Genomic DNA, 22197 nt, shown 5'->3' with positions numbered 1-22197 from the left:
CCATTTGACCATTAAGAAATGCCTGAGGAGATGCTCCAAAAATGTATGTCTCACCTCCTTGTAAATAGGGTAGCAAATAATAACAAACATCTTCAACTATGCCCTCCTCACAGATTATTTGGACTATTTCTAAAACTGTCCAACATAGCCAAAGGCATCTGATGAAACCATAAGTGGGTCATACCTAATGAGAAATTTGGTATGATCGATCTGTTGAATAACTTTAGATCCATCCACTGCTGGACAAGGCAGGTCTGACCAGAGCCTGGAAAAGTTACTTTTTTGAACTACAACTCCCATCAGCCCCAGCCAGCATGGCCACTGGATTGGGCTGATGGGAGTTGTAGTTCAAAAAAGTAACTTTTCCAAGCTCTGGGTCTGACCATGGTTACATGTGCCTTAGCTACATCAGATCTGGCCTGTTGTAATGCACTCTTTGTGGGACTGTGTAAAGCACCATGGGACTTGAACCAGGGACTCAGGCAACAGATCCTAGGCATCTTATGGTGTTTCAGTTAATGCTGCTTATGTAATTAACGAGAATCATTTAATGGTTTTGTTATGTATTATGTTTTTACATTATTGTATTTTTTGTAAACCTCCCTGTGACCATTTTTTGGTGAGGGGTGGTTTAGAAATCTCTTTTAAATAAGGAAAGAAAGAAAATATTTCCTCCTGTGGTTCTGGGGCAGTTCTCAGACTGAAGAACTACTGGCACAATCTCTGCTCTGCTGTGCTGGAAGTGCAGTTCTTCAGTCCAGCCAAGACCGTTTGACTGAAGGAAACAATTGAAGCCTTCCTGGTTCTGTATAAGTCTTGCTCCAAGCTCTGTTCTTCGATCTGTGTAACTTGTCAGTCAGAGTTAATAGCACAGACTGCCTTGCCTCATCTGGCACCTGACTTCCAGCCTGCCTTTGGCTAGGGTTCCTCCTTATGACCCTTTGATTCTCATCTGCCTGAAATGGTATTCAGCCACCATCCGATCTTCTGATTACATCTTTGTCTCTGGTCCTTGTCTGTCTGATCGTTGCCTGATCTCAAGCCTGTCCATGAGCACGTCTTCTGCCTCTGGCACATCTGTCCCTGACCTACCTTTTCAGAATCAGACACCAGTTACATCCTATCATGAAGTTGAGCCTCAGGCCTGAAAGGCTGCCCATGAAGAGCATCTGGAAACTTCTGTTGCTACAAAATGCCATCCGACGTTGGAAGGAGCATGTAACCTGTATCAACTTAGCTGGCCAATGATTTTTTCCAAGAGCTCTACAACTTTTAGGGCTAGAATTCTTGAAGAACTGCCTTCTCCTATGCCATTTTGCCCATCCCCTGCAGTCAGTTGGAGAGGCTTCTCTGCATTTCCCACTGAGGTGCTGTTGGCAAGGACATGGGAAAGGGCCTTCTCTGTGGCAGCATCAAGACTGCAGAACTCCCTGTCCTGGGGATTCACCACCAAGTAAAGGATTCTCAATTTAAACATGCATTAGGTTTTCAGTCTATTTAATTTATTATGGCTTTGATCGCTATTGATTCCATGCCAAGAAATTAGACTCAATAAAACCCATTCAGTGCTTTGGAGTGATGACAATCTTAATGTAACATTTTGCAAGGCGTCAGCAGATGATACTATAATAAAATGAAACATATTACTACATTATTCTGTATACTTTATTTTCTTATTACTACATTGTTCCATATACTTTATTTTCTTATCGACCAATAATGAGAGCCAATCCTTAAAGCCTGAACCTAAAACTGCACATGTGCAGAAGTTAGCTATAGTTATTCAGGGTTTGTTCACACATACAAGTTCACTGATTGGTGACTACAGCTGTATCAAATGGAGATTTTCATGTTATTATAAATTATAAATCAGGCAGTCATTTATAGAATTTGCATGTTACCTCATGGCCAATTTATAGTTGATGCTTGCTGCCATGCAAGAAAAATGTACTGGGGCCATTTTCACACAGAAATGCTATTTGTATGAACTAATCTATGCAAGGACTGTATTTGCTGCCATGATTTGCCCAATCGTGGCAGCCCCTCTCCCACTTTAAAAAAGAAATATAGGAGTTACTCAACTCTTCTTAAGATCATCCATGGAAGGAAATTCCAGAACCTCACTGGTTTAACTGCCAGGAGTTACAACTAGGAAGAATGCCTTAATACATAATTTATATTTACTCTGGTACAACCTGACCTCATTACTTCTTGCCTGTCCAGAACTCTGCAACACACAGCCATCCTGTTCTCTTTTCAGAAAGTTTAATGTAGTAAGATTTATACCATCTCTTATTTCTAAAGTTCTAAACAGTTTGCAGAAAATATTTAAAAATTTACAGTTAAAAAAGGGGGGGAATGAAAAAAGGATAAAATAACAGAATTTCCCCTTAACATCCTCAAAATGATTCCCTTCCCAAACAGCCAACACACTATAGCAGCTGCCAATTATTATCAGTGCCGCAGTTTTTTAAGCCTGCTTCTGCTTTCTGTACACTGACTTTCTGGTGCTTTCTATTTTATACTTGCTGGTCTTTGACAGAAATAAAATTAGTACTAGTACCAGCTACCTGCCTATGTTGGTGTCCTTGTTGAGAGGAACGAAGGAAGGAAGAAAGAAAACATCCCCAGCAGCTGGTCAATGGATGGGGCAAAACTGCCCTTCTACTTGCTGCGGGGTTCCACCACACATTGCAAAGTACTATCATTATCTTGGTTCTTTAATAACATAAGTATGTCACGTTCCTTCAGCCTTTTCTTATATATCAAGCAATTTCTACCTATTCTGTCATTCTCCTTTGGTTCTCTCCTTTCAACGTACAACAGAACACAGCCTCACTTGCATTAATGGGTGTTAATTCCTAAATAATCTATCAGGGAGGTATGAAACCTGCAGTGATTTTAAAATGCAGGGTTTTAGCTCTGAAAATGGCTGATGCAGGGCAGAAAGCAACCCACCACTGAAGATGCTTGGGTCAAGCGGCTCTTTAGCAGTGGGCTGACAACAACTTTCCACTGACTTGATTAGGCAGTGCTAAAGGCACACACTCTCCCCCCCACTCCACAATTCCCAATGTCCTTGGTTCCCTAGATATAACTACAATATATTGAGTGTTCAAATCACCTCTTGTATTAACCATGGTTACAGATCAGCTTTATTCAGGCATTAAACATGTCTAACCATATACAGCAGGTAAGGGCTACAAAGGACCATGTGTGCTGGCCACGTTGCCTCTTCCAACCTGGCCTTGCTTTAATAGAATTTGTTTTCTAAAGAACTTCCTGTTTCCAGTAAAGCATTGTAATATGGTTTGCCCAATATCCATGCAAGCTTCAGGTCATGCGGGGGTTGAATAATCTTCACATATTAGAATGCAAGACAGACAACATTCAAGTTTTAGGATGTCTGCCCAAAGTCCTCTATAGGAGAAAATCCTTTTCCCCCATTCATGCAGAGGTGTCATAAGACTGGAATTTCCTGAGGTTTTCCATTTCAGTACAAAGAGAAGACCTTAGCTGCAACAATAACTGCTGAAGCCCCTGAAAATTTCAAAGCAATGCGTGGAGTTTCTAAGTGAGGCAGAGCTAGTGGAAGATGGAGAACTTATCTGGACACCACAATAACATCTAGGAGTAGGTGAACAGTCTTGAGAGAAAAAGTTCTTTAAAAATGAGGAAGGTAAATGTATACATTCAAAAAATATCTGTGACAGAACTTGGTAGTGCTCTGAGTTTCATAGCTGATATGGTAGCCATTTTATGAAACACCATTTTATGGTGGTATTTGTTGTTGTAATGTGCCTTTAAGTCGATTATGACTTATGGCGAGCCTATGAATCAGTGGCCTGCAAGAGCATCTGTCATGAACCACCCTGTTCAGATCTTGTAAGTTCAGGTCTGTGGCTTCCTTTATGGAATCAATCCATCTCTTGTTTGGTCTTCCTCTTTTTCTATTCCCTTCTGTTTTTCCACCATTATGGTCTTTTCTAGTGAATCATGTCTTCTCATGATGTGTCCAAAGTATGATAACCTCAGTTTCATCATTTTAGCTTCTAATGATAGTTCTGGTTTAATTTGTTCTAACACCCAATTATTTGTCTTTTTGGCAGTCCATGGTATCTGCAGAGTTCTCCTCCAACACCACATTTCAAATGAGTTGATTTTTCTCTTATCCGCTTTTCTCACTGTCCAACTTTCATATCCATACATAGAGATCGGGAATATCATTGTCTGAATGATCCTGACTGTAGTGTTCAGTAATACATCTTTGCATTTGAGGACCTTTTCTAGTTCTCTCATAACTGCCCTCCCCAGTCCTAGCCTTCTTCTAACTTTTTGACGATTGTCTCCATTTTGGTTAATGACTGTGCCAAGGTATTGATAATCCTTGACAAAAGTTACATAAATTTTCTGTTGTCATTCCACATTCCAATTTAGTGATTAACAAATAACAGAAAAAGAATCCCACATCTGAAACATCCACAGAAAGCAACTTTGTATATAAAATGATTATTCTGTGATGAAGGTTACCTAGCATTTAGCCTTACTATTTAAATAGTTCCACCACTGACATTAACAGGGATAAAAAAATAAAGCAATAAAAATTGCATTTTGGGTATTGATTTATTTTTGTACTTTACCACAAATGTAAACAACCAGAAATTTAGAAAGAAAATGGTAACAAGTTTCTGAAAGCTCCACTCCTTTTGCAAACAAAAATTAGTCAAGGTTCACCAAATCTTTTATGGAAGAATCATGTCAATGTCACTTCTGCATTAACTGCCTTTTAATGTTTGCCTTCTCACTCTTAGTGTATATAAAAGGAAAGAGTTATCTTTCACATACAGTTATGTTTTTTCAAGTGGGGAGAAGCTGCGTATTAGAGAGTTGCATGAAGGATATAGATAAAGCTAAAGAATATTTAGTAAGATGTATTAGCTACCAAGAGGAAAATAAGGCACTGGTGGGAGGGGTCACACACAGGGGTCACACCCTGCTCTAAGGTGAGTTGCACCAGCAGCATGTTATGTGTAAGGGCTTTCCTTTCCATCTTTTTTTAAAGAGAAAAGGGAAAGGAAAAAGAATATTAAAAAAACAGATATAGTTGAAAACAGTGGATGTTGGGGTGGAATAGTCACAGTGCCAAAGCTAAGACATTGAGCTATAAATTGGGAAATCCCTAGTTTGAATCTGGTCTCCAGCATGAACTCATTTGATGGTCTTAAGCAAGCCACCTAACCTATCTTAAAATAGTGTTGTAAAGACTGTTGAGAGAAATGTACATTAAAGGTTTTGAACATCAAAAATGCTATAGAAATACAAATAATTATTGGGGCTAAAAGTGCTGTGAGATTTGAAAGCCTATAGGTGTAAAGCATAGGGTGTCAAAGAAGTTAGTCTATGAATGCATTCAAGACACACCTGATGTTAATAAGTGGTAATTCACAATTCCATGACCAGGATATTGTCATAGAAAGACTCAGCCAAAGTTTAAGGGTTAGACAGTGTGCCGGACAGAGCGACAAAGCAATTCGGTAAGTTGAGAAAAAGAAATTAATCTGTTCAAGAAACCAGGGAGGCAGGGACATCATATTAAAAAGTGATTCAAAGTAATGCTGTGCAACAAATATTTGGCCTCTGTAAGCAGCCATTTCACAGAACACTGTATAGTCTCTTAAGCATAGATTTCAAGGGCCTATACAGCCTCATACAAACACAGGAATTCATAAATAGCAAGCAAGATTAAAGCAAAATCCATCATGCAAGTATGTCAGAAACCTACCTTTGAGTCATAATCTTATAGGCATCTGGCAGATAACAGCGGATATTTTCCATCTGAGCTGGATCAGAGTCACAGATTTTATCATCTGTCCTGCCATAGTTGGCACTTTCAATCATGATAACATCTGTTCCTGGGCAACGTAGTTCAATTGGGTAGCTTTCACAGGATAGTTCCCTCCGGACCACTGCCATAGGAACGGGGGCACGACTGAAAGCTGCAGAGAGAAGAGAAAAATGTATGGTTAGTATGCACAAAGATTTTGTTTCATAACATGGATACAGTATAGATTTTTGGGAGAAGTTTTAAGGGTACAATGTCATTTTTCTAAACTGTTTGCAGAACTGGAAATCCCCCAATGGCTTTTTTTAAAAAAAACACCCATGCTAATGAGGTTGATGTGGAACTCAAGAGCTGTTTGAAATATATGAAAAAAATATTTTAGCAATCCTGAACCACTTCATCATACTTCATGTACTCCTCAAGAATTGGGGGATCAGTTGTCCTGTGGGTTTCAAATCCCCCCCCTTTTCATTTTTGTTTTTAAATACATTTACCTTAATAAACTATTAGGGGTCCAATTTACTCCTATTGAAATGAATCGTTGAAATGAATCATCAAGTGCAACTACCAAACTCCTAAGACAACTAGAATCTATTCTATCTCCAGTCACTCCTCAAAATAAGATATGACAACATTTTGCCTATATCGTAAGTTCTTTTTTTAAATGTGGTTATACCACTTCAAAAGCACTACAGTAGATCCTCACACACATACACTTCTGTAACAACAACAACAGCAACAACAATAATAGTAATAGTTAGTTGCTTGTTACCCAAAGGTCTCCAAGAGACTTACAACATTGTTAAAGAAATCATACCATAAGAACAAAACAATAAACAACATCCCCCATATAACCACAGGAACCTTTGGCAGCATACTAATAACAAAAGACATCAGCTCAGTCTATCAAACACCTGGGGAAAACAGGTAAGTCTTTAACTGGCACTGAAAAGATGTCAATGAAGGCACCAGGTGGACCTCACTGGGGATCGCTTTCCACAGATGGGAAGGCACAACTGAAAAGGCCCTCTTCCTTGTCACCGCCTCTGAGCCTCCCTCAGCGAGGGGACCTGAAGAAGGGCCTCAGAAGAAGATCTAAGGGTCCAGATAAGTTCTCACTGGGAGAGGTGTTCCAATAGATTTGGAGGTCCTGAGCTGTAAAGAACATTATAGGTCAAAACCAGCACTCTGAATTGGGCTCAGAAGTGTTCAGGCAGCCAGTGTATCTGGAACAGAACCGGTGTTATATGGTCCATTCGCCTTGATCCCATTGGCAGTCAGACAGCCACATTCTACACTAATTGAAGCTCCCGAACCATTTTCAAAGCAACCCCATGTAAAGTGCATTGTAATACAGTAGGGCCCCGCTTTACAGCACTTTGCTTTACAGTGCTTCGCTAATGCGGCGGCTTTCAATTAGGGAAAGTCCCCGCATTAAGGCACTTGTTACGCTTTTACGGCGGGTTTTTTCCGTCGCGGGCCATTTTGACGTCATTTTGGCGCGATGCGCCCCATTATCGTCAATGGAGTTCCGCTTTACGGCAATTTCCGCTTTACGGCGGGGGTCCAGAACAGAACCTGCCGTATAAGCGGAGCCTGCCTGTAATCAAACCTGGAGGTTACCAGAGCATAGATTACTGTGGCCAGGTTATCTCTGCCCAGTTAGGGTCACAACTGGGCCATCAGCCCAAGCTGATGAAAGGCACTCCATTGGTATATTTCTTTGAGAAAACAAAACAAAATACAACTAAAACAAAGAACTGCAGGGGTCAAATGGTCCCAGGAGTAAATTTGACACTACAAAGTGAATTTTGCTCCAAGCTGGCTTTACCATGATACAAACACTTTCATGGTATAAACTTACAACACTGTTTGCTTATTAGTAATATTCTTCTGGTGGAAAATCTCTATAAAGTTACTGGGATATGGTGGGTCCCTTCCATTGCTTACTATAAGTCCAGAATTTCACCTCAACCTTCTTGTTTGTTTGTTTCTGTATTTCTCTGTGTGAGTTCTGTACTTCATCTCTGTGCATCTCTTCTGTTTTCTCCTACAGTGCTTCCTGATAGCCTAATGAGGAATTTTAAGCTAACATTGTGGGTCCAATTATATCCTGCAACGGCTTCTAAAATTTCTGGAATGTGATACCAATGAAATCTATTACATTTGGTGTTGCTTTTCTTTAATGGAGTTTTTTCAGTGATAAAAGTTTCATCAAAATGCTTTGGGGAGGGAACCATATCCACTTGTGCATACCCGGGCAAATTAAGGGCTACCACAACCACGACTGGTGTAGCTGAGCTTGGAGGTGACAGAGTCTGGTGGGATAATGAGGCTAGGCAACTGGGCTAAGCAGAGCTCTCGGCCTTCACTAGCCAGCTATCTTAATTCTACTGGCCCCAGTCCACCACTGATATCTATACATGTCATGAGTTTGGCTGGCACAGTTGAGATGGTGACACTTGCAAATTCAGGCATGCTGAAGCTCTCTACTCAGTGCCGCTGCTTGGTCTGTCACTGCTGCAGCAACTGGAAAGCAGCCTGGCAGAGGCCATGAGCAGAGCCTGCATACTTGAACTTGCCAGAGCCACCATTTTACTGATGCCAACCCCAACCCTAACATAAGCTTATCAGGGGCAGGGCTGCCATAATTACGATGGTGGTGCCAGGGAGTGCAGGTATGCCACATGGACCATAGATCATTGCTAAACAGCCTGTCTACCAACTAGTAAGCAGCAGGGGATGGGTTGGCAGTGGGAGGGTGCAGAGAAGGCCCACCACGGTCATTTTGCACAGTGCCCCCCAAATGTGGGGAACCAGACCTGGGTCAAGGGATCAAACAGCAGCCCCACTCCCAGCACAATTGCCATCCAGGTAGGACCAGAGCCGCTGCAAAACTGGGCACTCTAGTCACATTCTAGTCAGCCAGGTGGCCTAGAAAGATGCCATGGTCAATGGGACTGAGAGGTCCACCAGAACCAACAACAACATTCTCCCCTGTCTAGCCACTTCCCTGGAGCATTCATGGCCATCTCAATTCCAAAACTGGGCCAGAACCTAGGTGGGAAAGGATTTTTTAAAAAAAATCAGTCTCATTCATGAAGGTCTAGAGCTGGGCTGCCAAAACCCTCTCTCACCCCTTGTCCAAGTATGATAAGTTCTTGTATTACTGCAAAAAATAAATAAATTTGGAATATGGAAAACTCACCCTAGAAGAAATAGCAAGCTCAGGACAGGAAAGTGAAATGAACAAATGCAAAATGGGACAGAGAGGGATTGTACAACATATGATCTTCCATCTAGGCACTATTGTGACTGCTGAGATTGACTTATTATGCCTAACAATGTGGGCCCAAATACATAAAAGGCTGTTTCTTCCCAACCTATCTCTTAGGCCAGGGGCTGACAATCTTTGTTGGACCAGAGGGCACATTTTGAGACAGTCAGAAAATGGCTGCTATGGGGTGTGTGGCATAACCCAAAATTAGAGAATAGTCATGATGAAGCTTTTCCCATAATTGTGTTTCTATACTATAAAGGCTTGACCAGTTTAATTTCTGCCTGCCATACAGCTGTTAAAGGCTCAAGAACCCTATTTTTCTCCAATGCCAACCCTAAACCAAAGCCTATGCTGCCCTCCTATACCCACTTACCTGGAATGCAAACAGACTTCTGAGTAGGCATGTATACCACTATACTGCACATTAACTACTCAGTGAATTCTTGATGAGTCTTCAGCAGTCAATAGGTTGGCAACCCCTGTCTTAGGCTAATATCAAGAGTCCCTCTATACCTTTTTATGACCCCCTGCTCCGCACAGACTTAAGTCTAGTGCAGATGTAATGCTAGTTTACTGCCATCCGTGGACTGCAAACTGGGAATGAACTTTGGGAAAGCATGTTCCTTCCCACTTTCCCCGGACTGATTTCCTAACCCTCTTCAGAATGTCTCACAAGCACAATCTGAAAGCCCCCTTCAAACTAGGACTTCAGTGTCTGCTTTACAAAAGAAACATAGTTTGTTTAAGCAACAATGAACAGCAGTTCGCAAAACTATGCTAAATGCCAGAAAGGAAATGGAGGGAGAAAATACTTCCCAAGAACAGAGGAGGCAGAGGGTGGTAAGGAGCCTGATTGAATAGGCTCATTGATCATCAACAAGAAAAGACAATTTTACAAATGATATTGTGGAGGAAAGCCCTCATTCCCTTCATAGGCAGACCTCTCTCATGTTATTTCTTGTGGGGTATGTACTTGCCACAATGTATATCTGTAGCACCTGTATCGAATCCGCTCTGTGTCGTTCTGATTCAACATGTTATTCAGGTCTAAACTGGATCTGTTACATGCAAATCTGTTTTCTCCCCATTGACTATAATGGGGAATCTAAAAATAGTTATAACTTGCTTTTGTTTTTCATAGAAGTGGATGATTTCTTTTCAAGCAAAGGAGCCCCTCTAAAGAGGATTAAGCCAGCCAAAACGCAGACAGATAACATCTAAAGAATTTTGTGTAGGAAACCTAAACTTTTTTTATTTTCTGCCAGGATTGGATGCAATTTGCAGGCATGGTTGGCAACCATGCCTTTTGAGGGGATGAAGCCTGCCAACCTCCTGAACAAATAAGCGGACTGGTTCTCTCACAAGGGAAGACGTGACCATTCTATGGTGGATAAAATAGAAATCACTTAATCTGTTCTAATGTTTTGTGGATAATCAGTCTGAAAACTGGTGACTTGAAGGACGTGCCCCTGGGTAAGTGGGTAATAATAAGCTGGCAATGAAAAACACAACTGAGGGTTTACTTAAGGGACAAGCAGGCTTAGCTGAGTGAGGAAAAAGTACCAGATATACAGGGGAGTGGAGAAAACTTTAATTAAAAGTTTATTTAAGCAGAACCTAAATAAAGCTTTTTAAAAGCTAAAAATCAGATGGTACTTAATGCTTGTCAAATTAAAGAAATATTGTCTGCATGAGGATAGGTGTTGGAAATGTCACAATCCAGGGGCTGACATATTACTTCTGGTTGTCTTCTCCAGTAGCAGTAGCAGGACTACAGCTGTCTGGGTGGGGATACCAACCTTAACCTCCCTGGCCCTTTCCTGCTGCACTTGGAGAACAGTGCTACTGAAGGAGCCAGGTTTGGCCAGCTAGCTCTGCCTACGAAAATCAAGATCTTTTTTAGCTGATTTCTAGGGGTGGTGATGGTGATGAAGCCTACTTATATGGAGGCTGTCGTTCATGGCAGGTTTCCACCAGTGGGCCAACACTGGTGGGAGGCTCAAGGTGAAACGAGGGTGAGGGGACTCCTTGTGGGCAAGTGTTGTGAATAGTCTTACTTCTAAGTGAGAGACTGGAGCAGCTGGGTGTGTGTGATGTGAGTTAACGTGGCTTCCCAGTGAGAGACAGAATGCTGCAGAGCTGTGTCTATGGTGACAGCATGAAAGCAGCCCACAATACACTTCCAGTGTGATTAGTGGGTATTCTGTTATTTTATTAATTTATATTGTTTTGATTTACAAACTCAATCCAGACAGTGGTGGGGTGTGATGGTAGCTGGGGCAGCAAGCAAGGGGGCAGGGAAATTGCTGCGCCAGCCTGGGCTAGCACAGCGATCAGGCCCAGATCAGGCCTGATGATGCCATGGATGGCAGTTGGGCTAGTTCAATCCCTCCTTCTTCTGGACCCCTCCCCCAATTTATCCAGGCTAGTGCCAGTGGATTAAATGGGGAGGTCTGCACTGGAGGAGTGACACTGACATCACTCCACAGGTGGAGATTGGCAGGGCTGGGAGGTGGGACACCTCTGCCCAATACACACACACACAAATCAGTCCAGCAAAAAAGGGGGGTTGGATCTCATCCTTTTGCATTTATTGTATTTTTCTTTTGTATTAATGTGCTGTTTGCTGCTTTGGGGGCCTTTGGGTCAAGTCGGTATATTAATAAACCATAGGAGGTTGTAAACTGCTTTGTGGAGGATGTCCCTTAAAAGTATAGTATTCATTCTTTAATAACATAACATTGCTAGTTTTTGGCAGAAAGTTTGGCAGAAGGTAACTGATTATGATATTCCAAAAACACCTGAAGCGTTACTTTTTAGTCTTTTGAAAGAAATTATTAACGCTGAAGATTTAGAATTGACAACAGCTATAATTATCAAACTATTGCCTTAATATCCCATGCAATGCTCGAGATTCTACAACAAAGGCTCTTACCATATATGGAGCAAGAAATGCCGGATGTCCAAGCTGGATTTAGAAAGGGAAGAGGTAACAGAGATCATATTGCAAACTTAAGTTGGATAATGGAACGGACCAAGGAATTTCAGAAGGAAATCACCCTATGCTTTATAGATTACAGCAAAGCCTTTGATTGTGTAGATCATGAAAAACTATGGAATGCTTTAAAAGAAACGGGGGTGCCACAGCATCTGATTGTCCTGATGCGCAACCTATCCTGTGGACAAAAGGCTACTGTAAGGACAGAATATGGAGAAACTGATTGGTTCCTCATTGGAAAGGGTGTGAGACAGGGGTGTATTTTATCACGTTACTTGTTTAATCTATATGCAGAACATATCATACGGAAAGCGGGATTGGACCAAGATGAAGGAGGTGTGAAAACTGAAGGGAGAAATATCAATAATTTAAGATAAGCAGACCATACCATACTTTTAGCAGAAACCAGTAATGATTTGAAACAAATGCTGATGAAAGTTAAAGAGGAAAGCACAAAAGCAGGACTACAGCTGAACATCAAGAAGACCAAAGTAATGACAACAGAAGATCTATGTAACTTTAAAGTTGACAATGAGGACATTGAACTTGTCAAGGATTATCAATACCTTGACACAGTCATTAACCAAAATGGAGATAATACTCGGAAATCGGAAGGCTAGGACTGGGAAGGGCATCTATGAGAGAACTAGAAAAGGTCCTCAAATGCAAAGATGTATCACTGAGCACTAAAGTCAGGATCATTCAGACCATGGTATTCCTGATCTCTATGTATGGATGTGAAAGTTGGACAGTGAAAAAAGCGGATAAGAGAAAAATCCAACTCATTTGAAATGCGGTGTTGGAGGAGAGCTTTGCAGATTGCCAAAAAGACAAATAATTGGGTGTTAGAACAAATTAAACAGAACTATCACTAGAAGCTAATATGATGAAACTGAGGTTATCATACTTTGGACACATCATGAGAAGACATGATTGACTAGAAAAGACAATGATGCTGGGGAAAACAGAAGGGAGTAGAAAAAGAGGAAGGCCAAACAAGAGCTGGACTGATTCCATAAAGGAAGCCACAGACTTGAACTTACAAGATCTGAACAGAGTGGTTCACAAGAGATGCTACTGGAGGTTGCTGATTCATAGGGTCACCATAAGTCGTAATCGACTTGAAGGCACATAACAACAAGATTGTTTTTAGATATATATATCAATAGTATAATAAAATCTGGAGTAGTTCTTTTAGCAAAGCTTACTTGCTACAGAAGAACAAGGAAAGGAAGAACAAAGAAATTCATAGAAATTTATAAATCATTGTAATATACAGTTTCAAGATAACCTCTGACCCTACACTTCATTTTCACTTATATAACTTAAAACGATTTGATTTACGTCAGTCTTTGTATAAATTCTTGGAGCTAAGATGAAATATGAAATTCATGACATACTCCAAAGCCATCTAGATTAACTTTTCTTTTTTATGTTAACTTATTGAGAATTGGTGTATATGTGATTCCATATTTATTTCCTTATTGATGATAACCCTTTGACAAATTAGTTTAGATATAAGGATTGAAACTGGGTCTAATAACTGTTTTTCTATGTATTCTATTTCCCTAGGTATACTGTATCTAATTTTATTTCAGCAACAATAACAGCAAACCCATTAATAGTGGACAGCAAAAATTCAATGTAATGAAGTCATAAGTACCCTAAAATGAAGTGAAAGTTTTGAACAAGCAAACTGGAAATTGATAAAAAACCAAGTGCACATGCCACACACACACAAGCAAAGGTGGGGTGGGGAATTCTTAAAGAAGCTTGCAGAAGCCTATGGAATAATTAAGAGAAACCAAATAGAATGAAGAACAAGTAATTAAAGAAAATAATAGAATGAAGAACAAGTAATTAAAGTAGACGTTGTTTGTTGAAAAACAGAAGGGGATTAGAGTGAAAAGGAAGAAATCAATCTCATGAAAAGCCATGCACCTGAACTGAGGGAGAGGGAAAGTGAAATGATCCTACTGAGGTCTCCTAAGAGTTTGCAAACGTTCCTCCCCCAAATCACTGCTTTTTTTGGGGGGGGGGAGATTCATTGTGATTAAAACCTAGACATGTCTGTCAAAAGATTCCTGTCCACCTCTCCACCTCCTCCAGCCTCAAGCTCAGGCTGTTTCTCTAGTCAACTTGGTTTTGATTTTTGAAAATCCAGTACTCACTTTATTTTGAATGCTGCATTGGGCACCTAAGTCCATAGAGCAACTCAGGACTTTAAGGAGCCCCTGACCAAACTCGAGGCATTGTTAATGGAAGAATCCAGCTCACCCAATTCACCTCTATTAACCCATAATTCTGGCTGCACAAGGAAGAGATGCACAGCTCTAGTATTTATGTTAATTTGGGATAGTTATTCATATAACCATTGAATTGCCATATTCAAGGACAATGAAGCTGTTCCTGGGGGACAAACAACAGAAGCTTCTGGCTGGCCACTGTTGGAAAAAGGATGCTGACTAGACAGAATCTCCATCTGATCTAACAGGGCACTTCTTATGCTATTGTTTTTAAAAAGCAAAGGAGAGTCATTTAATTTAATGTGAATTAATATGGTGATCAGTGTAGGTTTACATTCACATTACAAACTTGACTGAAGCAAGGGCTGCTATAAGCTCCGTCAAAGAAATCCCACAGGTTGGGGGACTCTCCAGGGCAGATCTTGGAGTCATGTAGGGGGAGAAGAGGAAGGGGGAGTCTCATTATATGTACAGAATTCCACTTGCACAGCATTGGATAGAATCTAGGTTTCATCAAGACAGAGAAAGCAAAGCAAATTCTGGTGAAACAAACAAGGTAAATCAAAGTACAGCAAGGCGTTCAGGCAAAGAGCACCTTGGGCAGCTCCGTAGGGAGCTCAGGACAGAGACTCAAAGGAACAAGGCTCAAGCTTCAAGCAACAGGCAACCTCAGACTAAGGTTTAAAGAGCTGCAGCTCAGTCAGGGCTGCTAACTCTGCCTGTGGAGGAAGAAGTCTCCTTAGTTTATGGGGCATAGCCTGCCCCAACAGCCATTGACCTTGACAGCACAGGCTGTGGTTCCACCGGTGCTTCTGGACTGCAGCTGTGAGTCACATCAGGCTGGAGAGCAGCTGCCAAAATGCTGGCCGGAGCTTCTCAGCAAAGGGGATGTCCAGGGCTGGCTCTGGGGATCATGGTCTTGGATACCTCTTCTGAATGAAAGTCCTTGTCCCCTGAAGATGGGGAGTTGGACCTTTGAGTCATGACACCACAAAAGCAACTAAAAAGTTTTTGCCATTATCTGTGCTCCCACAGGAGTCTGCCAAACTCTGCCTCCTGGTCTATTTCTGGCTCTGCCAAAATATTAACATTTTTTTAAATCAAAAGTTGCCAACCATAGTTATCAGCACATGTTTGCTTTAGATCAAAGACAAATGCGTTCCTGTGTGCAAGCCTCACAAAGCTATTCATGCCCCGTTAATTACTAGATGTTCTTTATGTATTCCATTGAGGAAGCCTCCATTATAACGGATGACAAAGGCAATCCTATGAAAAGATGCTGAAAGTGTTTGGGCATATATTTATGACAGTGACAGCATGTTGGCTCCCCCCACCTTTCTATTTCAAAGATCTACCACATTCTACTCAACAAGAATAACCAAGGTTAGGACTTCCCAGGAGGATCCCTACGCCTGTGCAGCCTCTGAGACGAGCTCTCGTCTTGGATGAAACTTTTCCAGTTTAAATTCAGTCAGAAGGCTCTTTTCTGACTGGGAATAATTTCTTCCGGTTAAAGAAGAAACGTGAGATTTCCTACATAGCTTTGTTTTGATTGTTGGAGTCTGGAATTCGTCAGAATTGTCTGTCTTCCAGCAGCTCAGACAGAGCGAGGATTTTTATGCTAGCTCAGCTGGATAAGTGACCCGTTTTTTTTATACGGATTAACAGGCAAACATCCTCCTGTCTACATTCATCATTTTCTTATCTATACAGCTAAAGAGATTTGTCAAAGTAACAGCAATTGAGATAACCTAGGTGAGGTAAGACTTTCCTTTTTTTATTCACGGAACTAAGGGGGAAGAAAATATAAATAGCGTATCTTTTTTTTTTATTGCAAAAAGCTGACATGGAAAATAGCATTCTAAAGATTAAACGGATGAGAGATTTCTGATTGAAAGAGATAAGAAATCTTTTTGATTTATTGGCTGGGACTATTTTTCTTGATCTACTTTTTTTTTCTTTTTGACGAATCTGCTCATTCTCTCTGCTACTAGCTATTTCGACGCTGTGAACTAAAGCCATTCTTACACTTCTGGGCAGATAAGAGATAAGGGCTGTCTAGCGTGTGACGTTAGTTTGCTGGAAAGATTAACTCCTTTGTAACTGGTTAAAGAAATAAGCTGCTCTCTGTTTGGGACATTGAAAATTGAAGGAGTTTTGTTCCTTTGGTTTTAAGAATGACAATTAAGAAGATCATGGATGTACAAGAAGGGACTTTATCTCTAGACATGTTTCAGAAAATAATGAATGGGATTAACTCAATAAAACAAGAACTGAGAAATAATAGACAAGCGTGGAGAATTGAATTTCACGAAATGAGACAGGAGCTGAAAGAAACTCAGGATTCTATGAGAAAGGAGAATAAAGATAGATCTGGAAAACAAAAAAAGGATGGAAGAGAAATTAAAGGCAAGGTTCAAACTATGGAGATTGGCTTAATTATGGACATGAAAAAAGATTTGGATTTTCTGGCTGTGATGGATCCTGGAGACAAATATTATAGTTTGGAATTCAGCGCTGTCCTTGAAGGAATTGAAGAGATTGGAGATAAAGATATTATCGGTTCAAAAAAATTCTTGGACTGGAAGGATTTGATGGAACTTGAAATGGAGAAAGTTAACAGAATTAATCCCTGTTTTGTGTCAATGGAAAAACCTTCAAGAGATGTACTAGTGTATCATGTGGAAAAGAGGAACAGAGATGCGGCTTTGCAACAACACTTCAGTGATACGTTTGGATTTGATGGTAAGAAAACATCTGTGATGGAGGAAATTCCTATCAGACTTTTATTATATGACTATGACAGCAAGATTTTTGGGTGCGTAAAGATGGAAGATGGAAGATGGACCCAATATGGATAATGACAGAAGAGCGATTTAAAATTACTGGACTTAGTAGATTTGATGAGTTGGATTAATTGGCATGTTTATTTAGAAAAAAAATTGATTGACATATATCTCAAGGATTGGAAACTTCTCTTTGACTTTTTGTGGAAGATTAAAATGATATGATGTTAATGAGATTTGAAACCAACTAAGATAACCGTTGGAGGAAGGTGATTTTATAATCTATTAAGAGATAGGTTTGTTATATATTATAGATTTATAGCTGAACTATGACAAATCGGAAGTCAATATTCTTTCTTTTTTATATATATATATTTTTTCTTTCTTTTTGTATTGTACTAGTTATTGATTTGTGTTGTTTTCTTTTTGTATTGTTTTGGTTTTGAAAATTGGAATAAAAATTAATTGAAAAAAAAAAAAGAATAACCAAGGTTAAAATAGTGGGGCGTGGAGAATAGAGACCTAAACCAAAGTGTTTTTAATTAGAACAGAACTGACTTGTTTAAATTTTTCCAGGGATAATCTAACATAGGTGCTTCATTTGCAGGGATGTGGATATGTGCCAGATGAACTGAGGGGTTTCTTTCATCACCATCATTATATGAAGTTTAAATTATAATAATAAATAATAATAATAATAATAGTGGGCTGTGGCATACTAGATATTTCCCCCAAATTAAATTAAAATGGAAAGGTTCAGAAATTTTAGGCAATATTGAAAATTTAGGGTCAAGATAATAACAATGTAGTTAGGGTCTGGCAACACACACAAATTAATTCTGTTTCTGTTTCAATCCCACAACTAAATCCAGTTGGCAAAGTCCACAATGTTCTGTGACAAGCAGCCAATTTCTGAAGCCATATGATAAAAATCTGGAGCAGCATTAAAGAACTCTTGGATTCCTTCTTGTAAGTCAGTTTGGCAATGAATAGACTGGCTGAAGTGTCCATGAAAGCTCTCTGGTGACTACATTCATTTCCCCCTCCCAAACAGAACCTTGTGTCCGCCTCCCACCAATAACTCTTACTGGTTGCCAAAGATGGTGGTAAAATGAACCATTATATTATATCTGCTGTTCTGGCTTGATTCTAGAGCTCTGGTTATCAGCCAGTTGTTCTGGCAAACTAGATTACTCTTAGGGCAGCCAATGGCCATCTGTGTTTTGGGACAACTATTCAAGGGGGGTTGAAATGGTAGAAGATGTATATCAGCATGTATGTATTAATAAGAGTTAAAAGTCACTGTCATCATTAGATTAATCAATCCCTAGTGCATCTAACATACTTCAATTTTTTCCTGATTCTCACAGTGTTCACTGCACCCGCAGATCTCTCTGTATGGTAGACATGCATCCAGACCACTAATACTTGCATAGCCACATCCCCTTTCATGATCATTTGATTAAAAGGATGGCTAAGGGTGCTCAGGGATCAAGACACTACGCTGCTGTGTAACTGCCCTTCTTTTTATGGGGCATGTGCCAGGACTTTGTGATGTGCCCCATGAGTAGGGACAGGCTAAGTGGATGACCTGGATTCGTTTACACTACGAACTTTGGGACCCAGCCTTATGGGGTGGTGGATTTTTCTGAGCTCCTGAAAAAGAATGCCTTTGTGTGACTTGGGATGAACCAAAGCTTATTCTGGTGCACATGCCCCCATTCCTTATTTTTTTCCTCCACGTACTGGTGGTTGTCACTGGCATGAGGGTGTCGCGCTTGACAATTCCTTACACCACAGCAAAGCACTGAGCCAGATGTGATTTTTAAAGTCTCATTAAACCTATTCCCCGGAGGCGCGGGTGTATGATTTGTTGTGACCTAAAGCTTTCTGTCAGATGCACAACCCCAATTCTCCATTTATTTCTACATTTACCGTCATAGAGGCACACTGTTTGACAGGGAAAGCTGCCAGAAGCATCGGGGATGAGGGAGAAAGTATTCATGAATGTCCAAATGGGGGTGAAGGAGAACTAGGCCATGAAAATGGAGAAGGGCATGATTGCTATTCAAAGAAACCAAGGTGCTGTAAGGGTTAATGCATGTGCCAGAGATATTTGGAGAGACGAAAGACACCATACATAGGTGTTTATATGCACCGATACATTTACACACAAATCCAGACAAAGATGGGACAGCTGGAGTGCTTGGTTTTAAAGGAGAGCAGGGACATAGTGGGCACAAAGAAAGAAAACTTGATGGAATGGAGAGAGCCCGTGATTACATGGTTATCTTTGCATACAAACTCTATACAAAAGACATGGAAGGATATACTGGAGACACAGCTGCTCTGTACACCAGAGGATACAAAGCCAAATAAACTAGAAAACCCAAAAGGAACAGACTTCTCCACAGAATCTCCCCACAGACTGGTAGTGTTGCCAGGTCTCAAAATTAAGTTACTAGTGGGGATGTACTACTTCCCACTTACTAAAATGCCTAGGGAGACCTTGAAATGGAGAATGAAGTGAAGGAGGCATCCAAAGGAGGAAGTCAGTGGGTGACTTCAATTTACCCTCACATTGGCTGAGCAAATGTGCATTCTGGTCAAAACAAAGAGCTTACATTTCTAGATACCCTAAATGACTATGCCTTAGAATAGATAGTCATGGAACCAACCAGAGGGGAGGCAGACTTCTTTAGCGTTGCCCAGGTGTAAGATGGGTTGTTGAACTTATTGGGAACAGTGATCACAGTGCTATCAAATTCAATATATATGTAAATAGACAATGGCCAAGGAAGTCCAACACAGTCACATTTCACTTCAAATAAGGAAAATTTCCCAAAACACAGGGATTGGTGAAAAGTGTTGGAATATTGGTAAATATTTAGCAGAGTTTAGCTAAGTGAAGCTCACTCAGCATTTTGAGTAGCGTGAGTGTGTGTGGTTTTCCTGAGAGAAAGCAAGCTTTTGCCTTGCTTTGAATCACTTAGACTTTAGACTTAGTATAATAAGAAAAAAAGATTACTTTATTAATAGAAATACATACTTGATAGGAAAGACTCAAGTTCTAGCTAACTTGGGCATTGCTCTCATGCTTCAAGAGAGAAAAGGAAGATGTCTGCTCTCCCTTGGCAAGTCCGAGAAGAAGAAGGAAGGAGAGAATGGAAGTGAGGTCAGCTCCCTGAGAGTATCAGTTCACAACGGAAAGAAGGCAGGTACAGGAACACAGGTAAGATTAGGCAGCCTAGCCACCTTGAGGACCCTCTCTCTATCTCACCTTAGGTATACAAATAGCACCAAATAGGAGTTGCTCTCACCACACTTCTAACAAAAAAGAAAGCTGAAAGAAAAAAATTAGAGGGTCAAATCTTTCCAAAATGCTTGAGGGTTATTCAAAAACATAGAGGCTCAGATGGTATGTATACTGGAGGTCAGGAAAAATACCACCAGGGCCAAGAGGATGCCAGTCTGTTTAACGAGTAGAATCAAGGAAGTTATTGTTAAATGCAAGAAGCCTTCCTTCAGAAAATGCAAGTATTCCCCAAAGCAGGGAACCAAAAAGGAACACAAGATTTGGCAAATAAAATAGAAGGGGACAATAAGAGATGCAAACAGAGAAGAAGCAAATTTGAGGGCCATATTGCTAAAAACATTAAACCAAACAATAAATACATTAAACACAAGAAACCAACTAGGGACACAGTCAGATCTTTGGACAACAAGTCTGTCAAAGAAGAAAAAGGAGATTGCAGAGAAGTTGAATGAATTCTCTGCATCTGTCTTCATTGCTGAAGAGAAGCTTACTGGGTGACCTTGGGTATCTCTCAGCCTAAACTACCTCACAGGGTTGTTGTGAGGATAATATCAGGAGGGAGAGAACAATGTACACCACCTTGAGCTCCATGGAGGAACAGTAGAATATAAACACAGTAATAAATCAATAAATAAGTAGGTCAGATCCCGGTGCCTGAACTAACTTTCTCAGGAAGAGAGTGTGAGGAACGGAAGGAAATAGTGATGACAAGAGATGAAGTTCTAGGCCTTATTCACAAATTATATGAGGACTAGAAAGTGGTCAATGTAATCCTGATATTTAAGATGGGATTCAGGAGAGATATGGGAAATTATAGACCAGTTAGCTTAATGTCTGCTCTGGAAAAACTGGTGGAAAGCATTGTCAAAGAGAAAATTACCAAGCGTATAGAATAACAAGTCTTGCTGAAGGAGAACCATCATGCCTTCCAGAAAGTAATTTTTTTAACCTAGCCCTGGGCTTCCTATGGGAGGAAGGGTGGGATATGAATGTAATTAAAAACAACAACAACCTTTGAGAGAGTCAATAAACATTTCGATAGGGGTAATTCAGTAACCCTCCGTGGCGCAGAGTGGTAAGCGGTGGTAACGCAGCCGAAGCTCTGCTCACGGCCGGAGTTCGATTCCAACAGAAAGAGGAAGTCGAATCTCCGGTAAAAGGGGTCGAGGTCCACTCAGCCTTCCATCCATCCGTGGTCGGTAAAATGAGTACCCGGCATACGCTGGGGAGTAAAGAAAGGCCGGGGAAGGAACTGGCAATCCCACCCCATATATACGGTCTGCCTAGTAAATGCCGCAAGACGGCACCCTAAGAGTCGGAAACGACTCGCACTACAAGTGCGGGGACACCTTTACCTTTTTAATTCAGTAAATATTGAATACTTGGACTTTGATACAGTCCCTCAATAAGACTCTTGAGTAAGCGTAGCAGTCATGGGACAAGGTGACAGGCCCTCTTATGAATCAAGAACTGCTTAAAGAACAGAAAAGAAGCTGCAAAGGGTAGAAACAAATAGAAAGTTCTCATAGTGGAGAGATGTAAGAAGTGGGATCCCCAAAGATACGTATTGCTCTTTAACTAATTCATAACTGGTGCTTTTTAACTTGTTCATGAATGATCTAGAATTAGAGGTGATCAGTAAGTGGCCTAGTTTGTGGATGACGCTAAATTCTTCAGGGTGCTAAAAACAAAAAGAAATTCTGAGCTGCTTCAAAAGGATCTTTCCAAA

General features: G+C 40.6%; 1 protein-coding gene across 11 annotated transcripts in view; it reads right to left on the bottom strand.

Moving 5' to 3' along the window:
* The window catches only part of ADGRL3 (adhesion G protein-coupled receptor L3), an 852526-nt gene that overhangs the window by 588430 nt on the left and 241899 nt on the right, over positions 1-22197 (bottom strand). For all 11 annotated transcript variants that reach the window (XM_061637965.1, XM_061637983.1, XM_061637973.1 and 8 more), the window contains one exon: positions 5783-5996. In XM_061637965.1, the coding sequence (XP_061493949.1) occupies positions 5783-5996 (214 nt within the window). The remainder of the gene's footprint in view (positions 1-5782; positions 5997-22197) is intronic.

This window comes from Rhineura floridana, chromosome 1 (assembly GCF_030035675.1).
Source record: "Rhineura floridana isolate rRhiFlo1 chromosome 1, rRhiFlo1.hap2, whole genome shotgun sequence".
In the NCBI taxonomy this organism is placed as follows: domain Eukaryota; kingdom Metazoa; phylum Chordata; class Lepidosauria; order Squamata; family Rhineuridae; genus Rhineura; species Rhineura floridana.
Note: the sequence above shows the minus strand (reverse complement) of the source record. Positions and strands in the feature narration are given on the sequence as shown.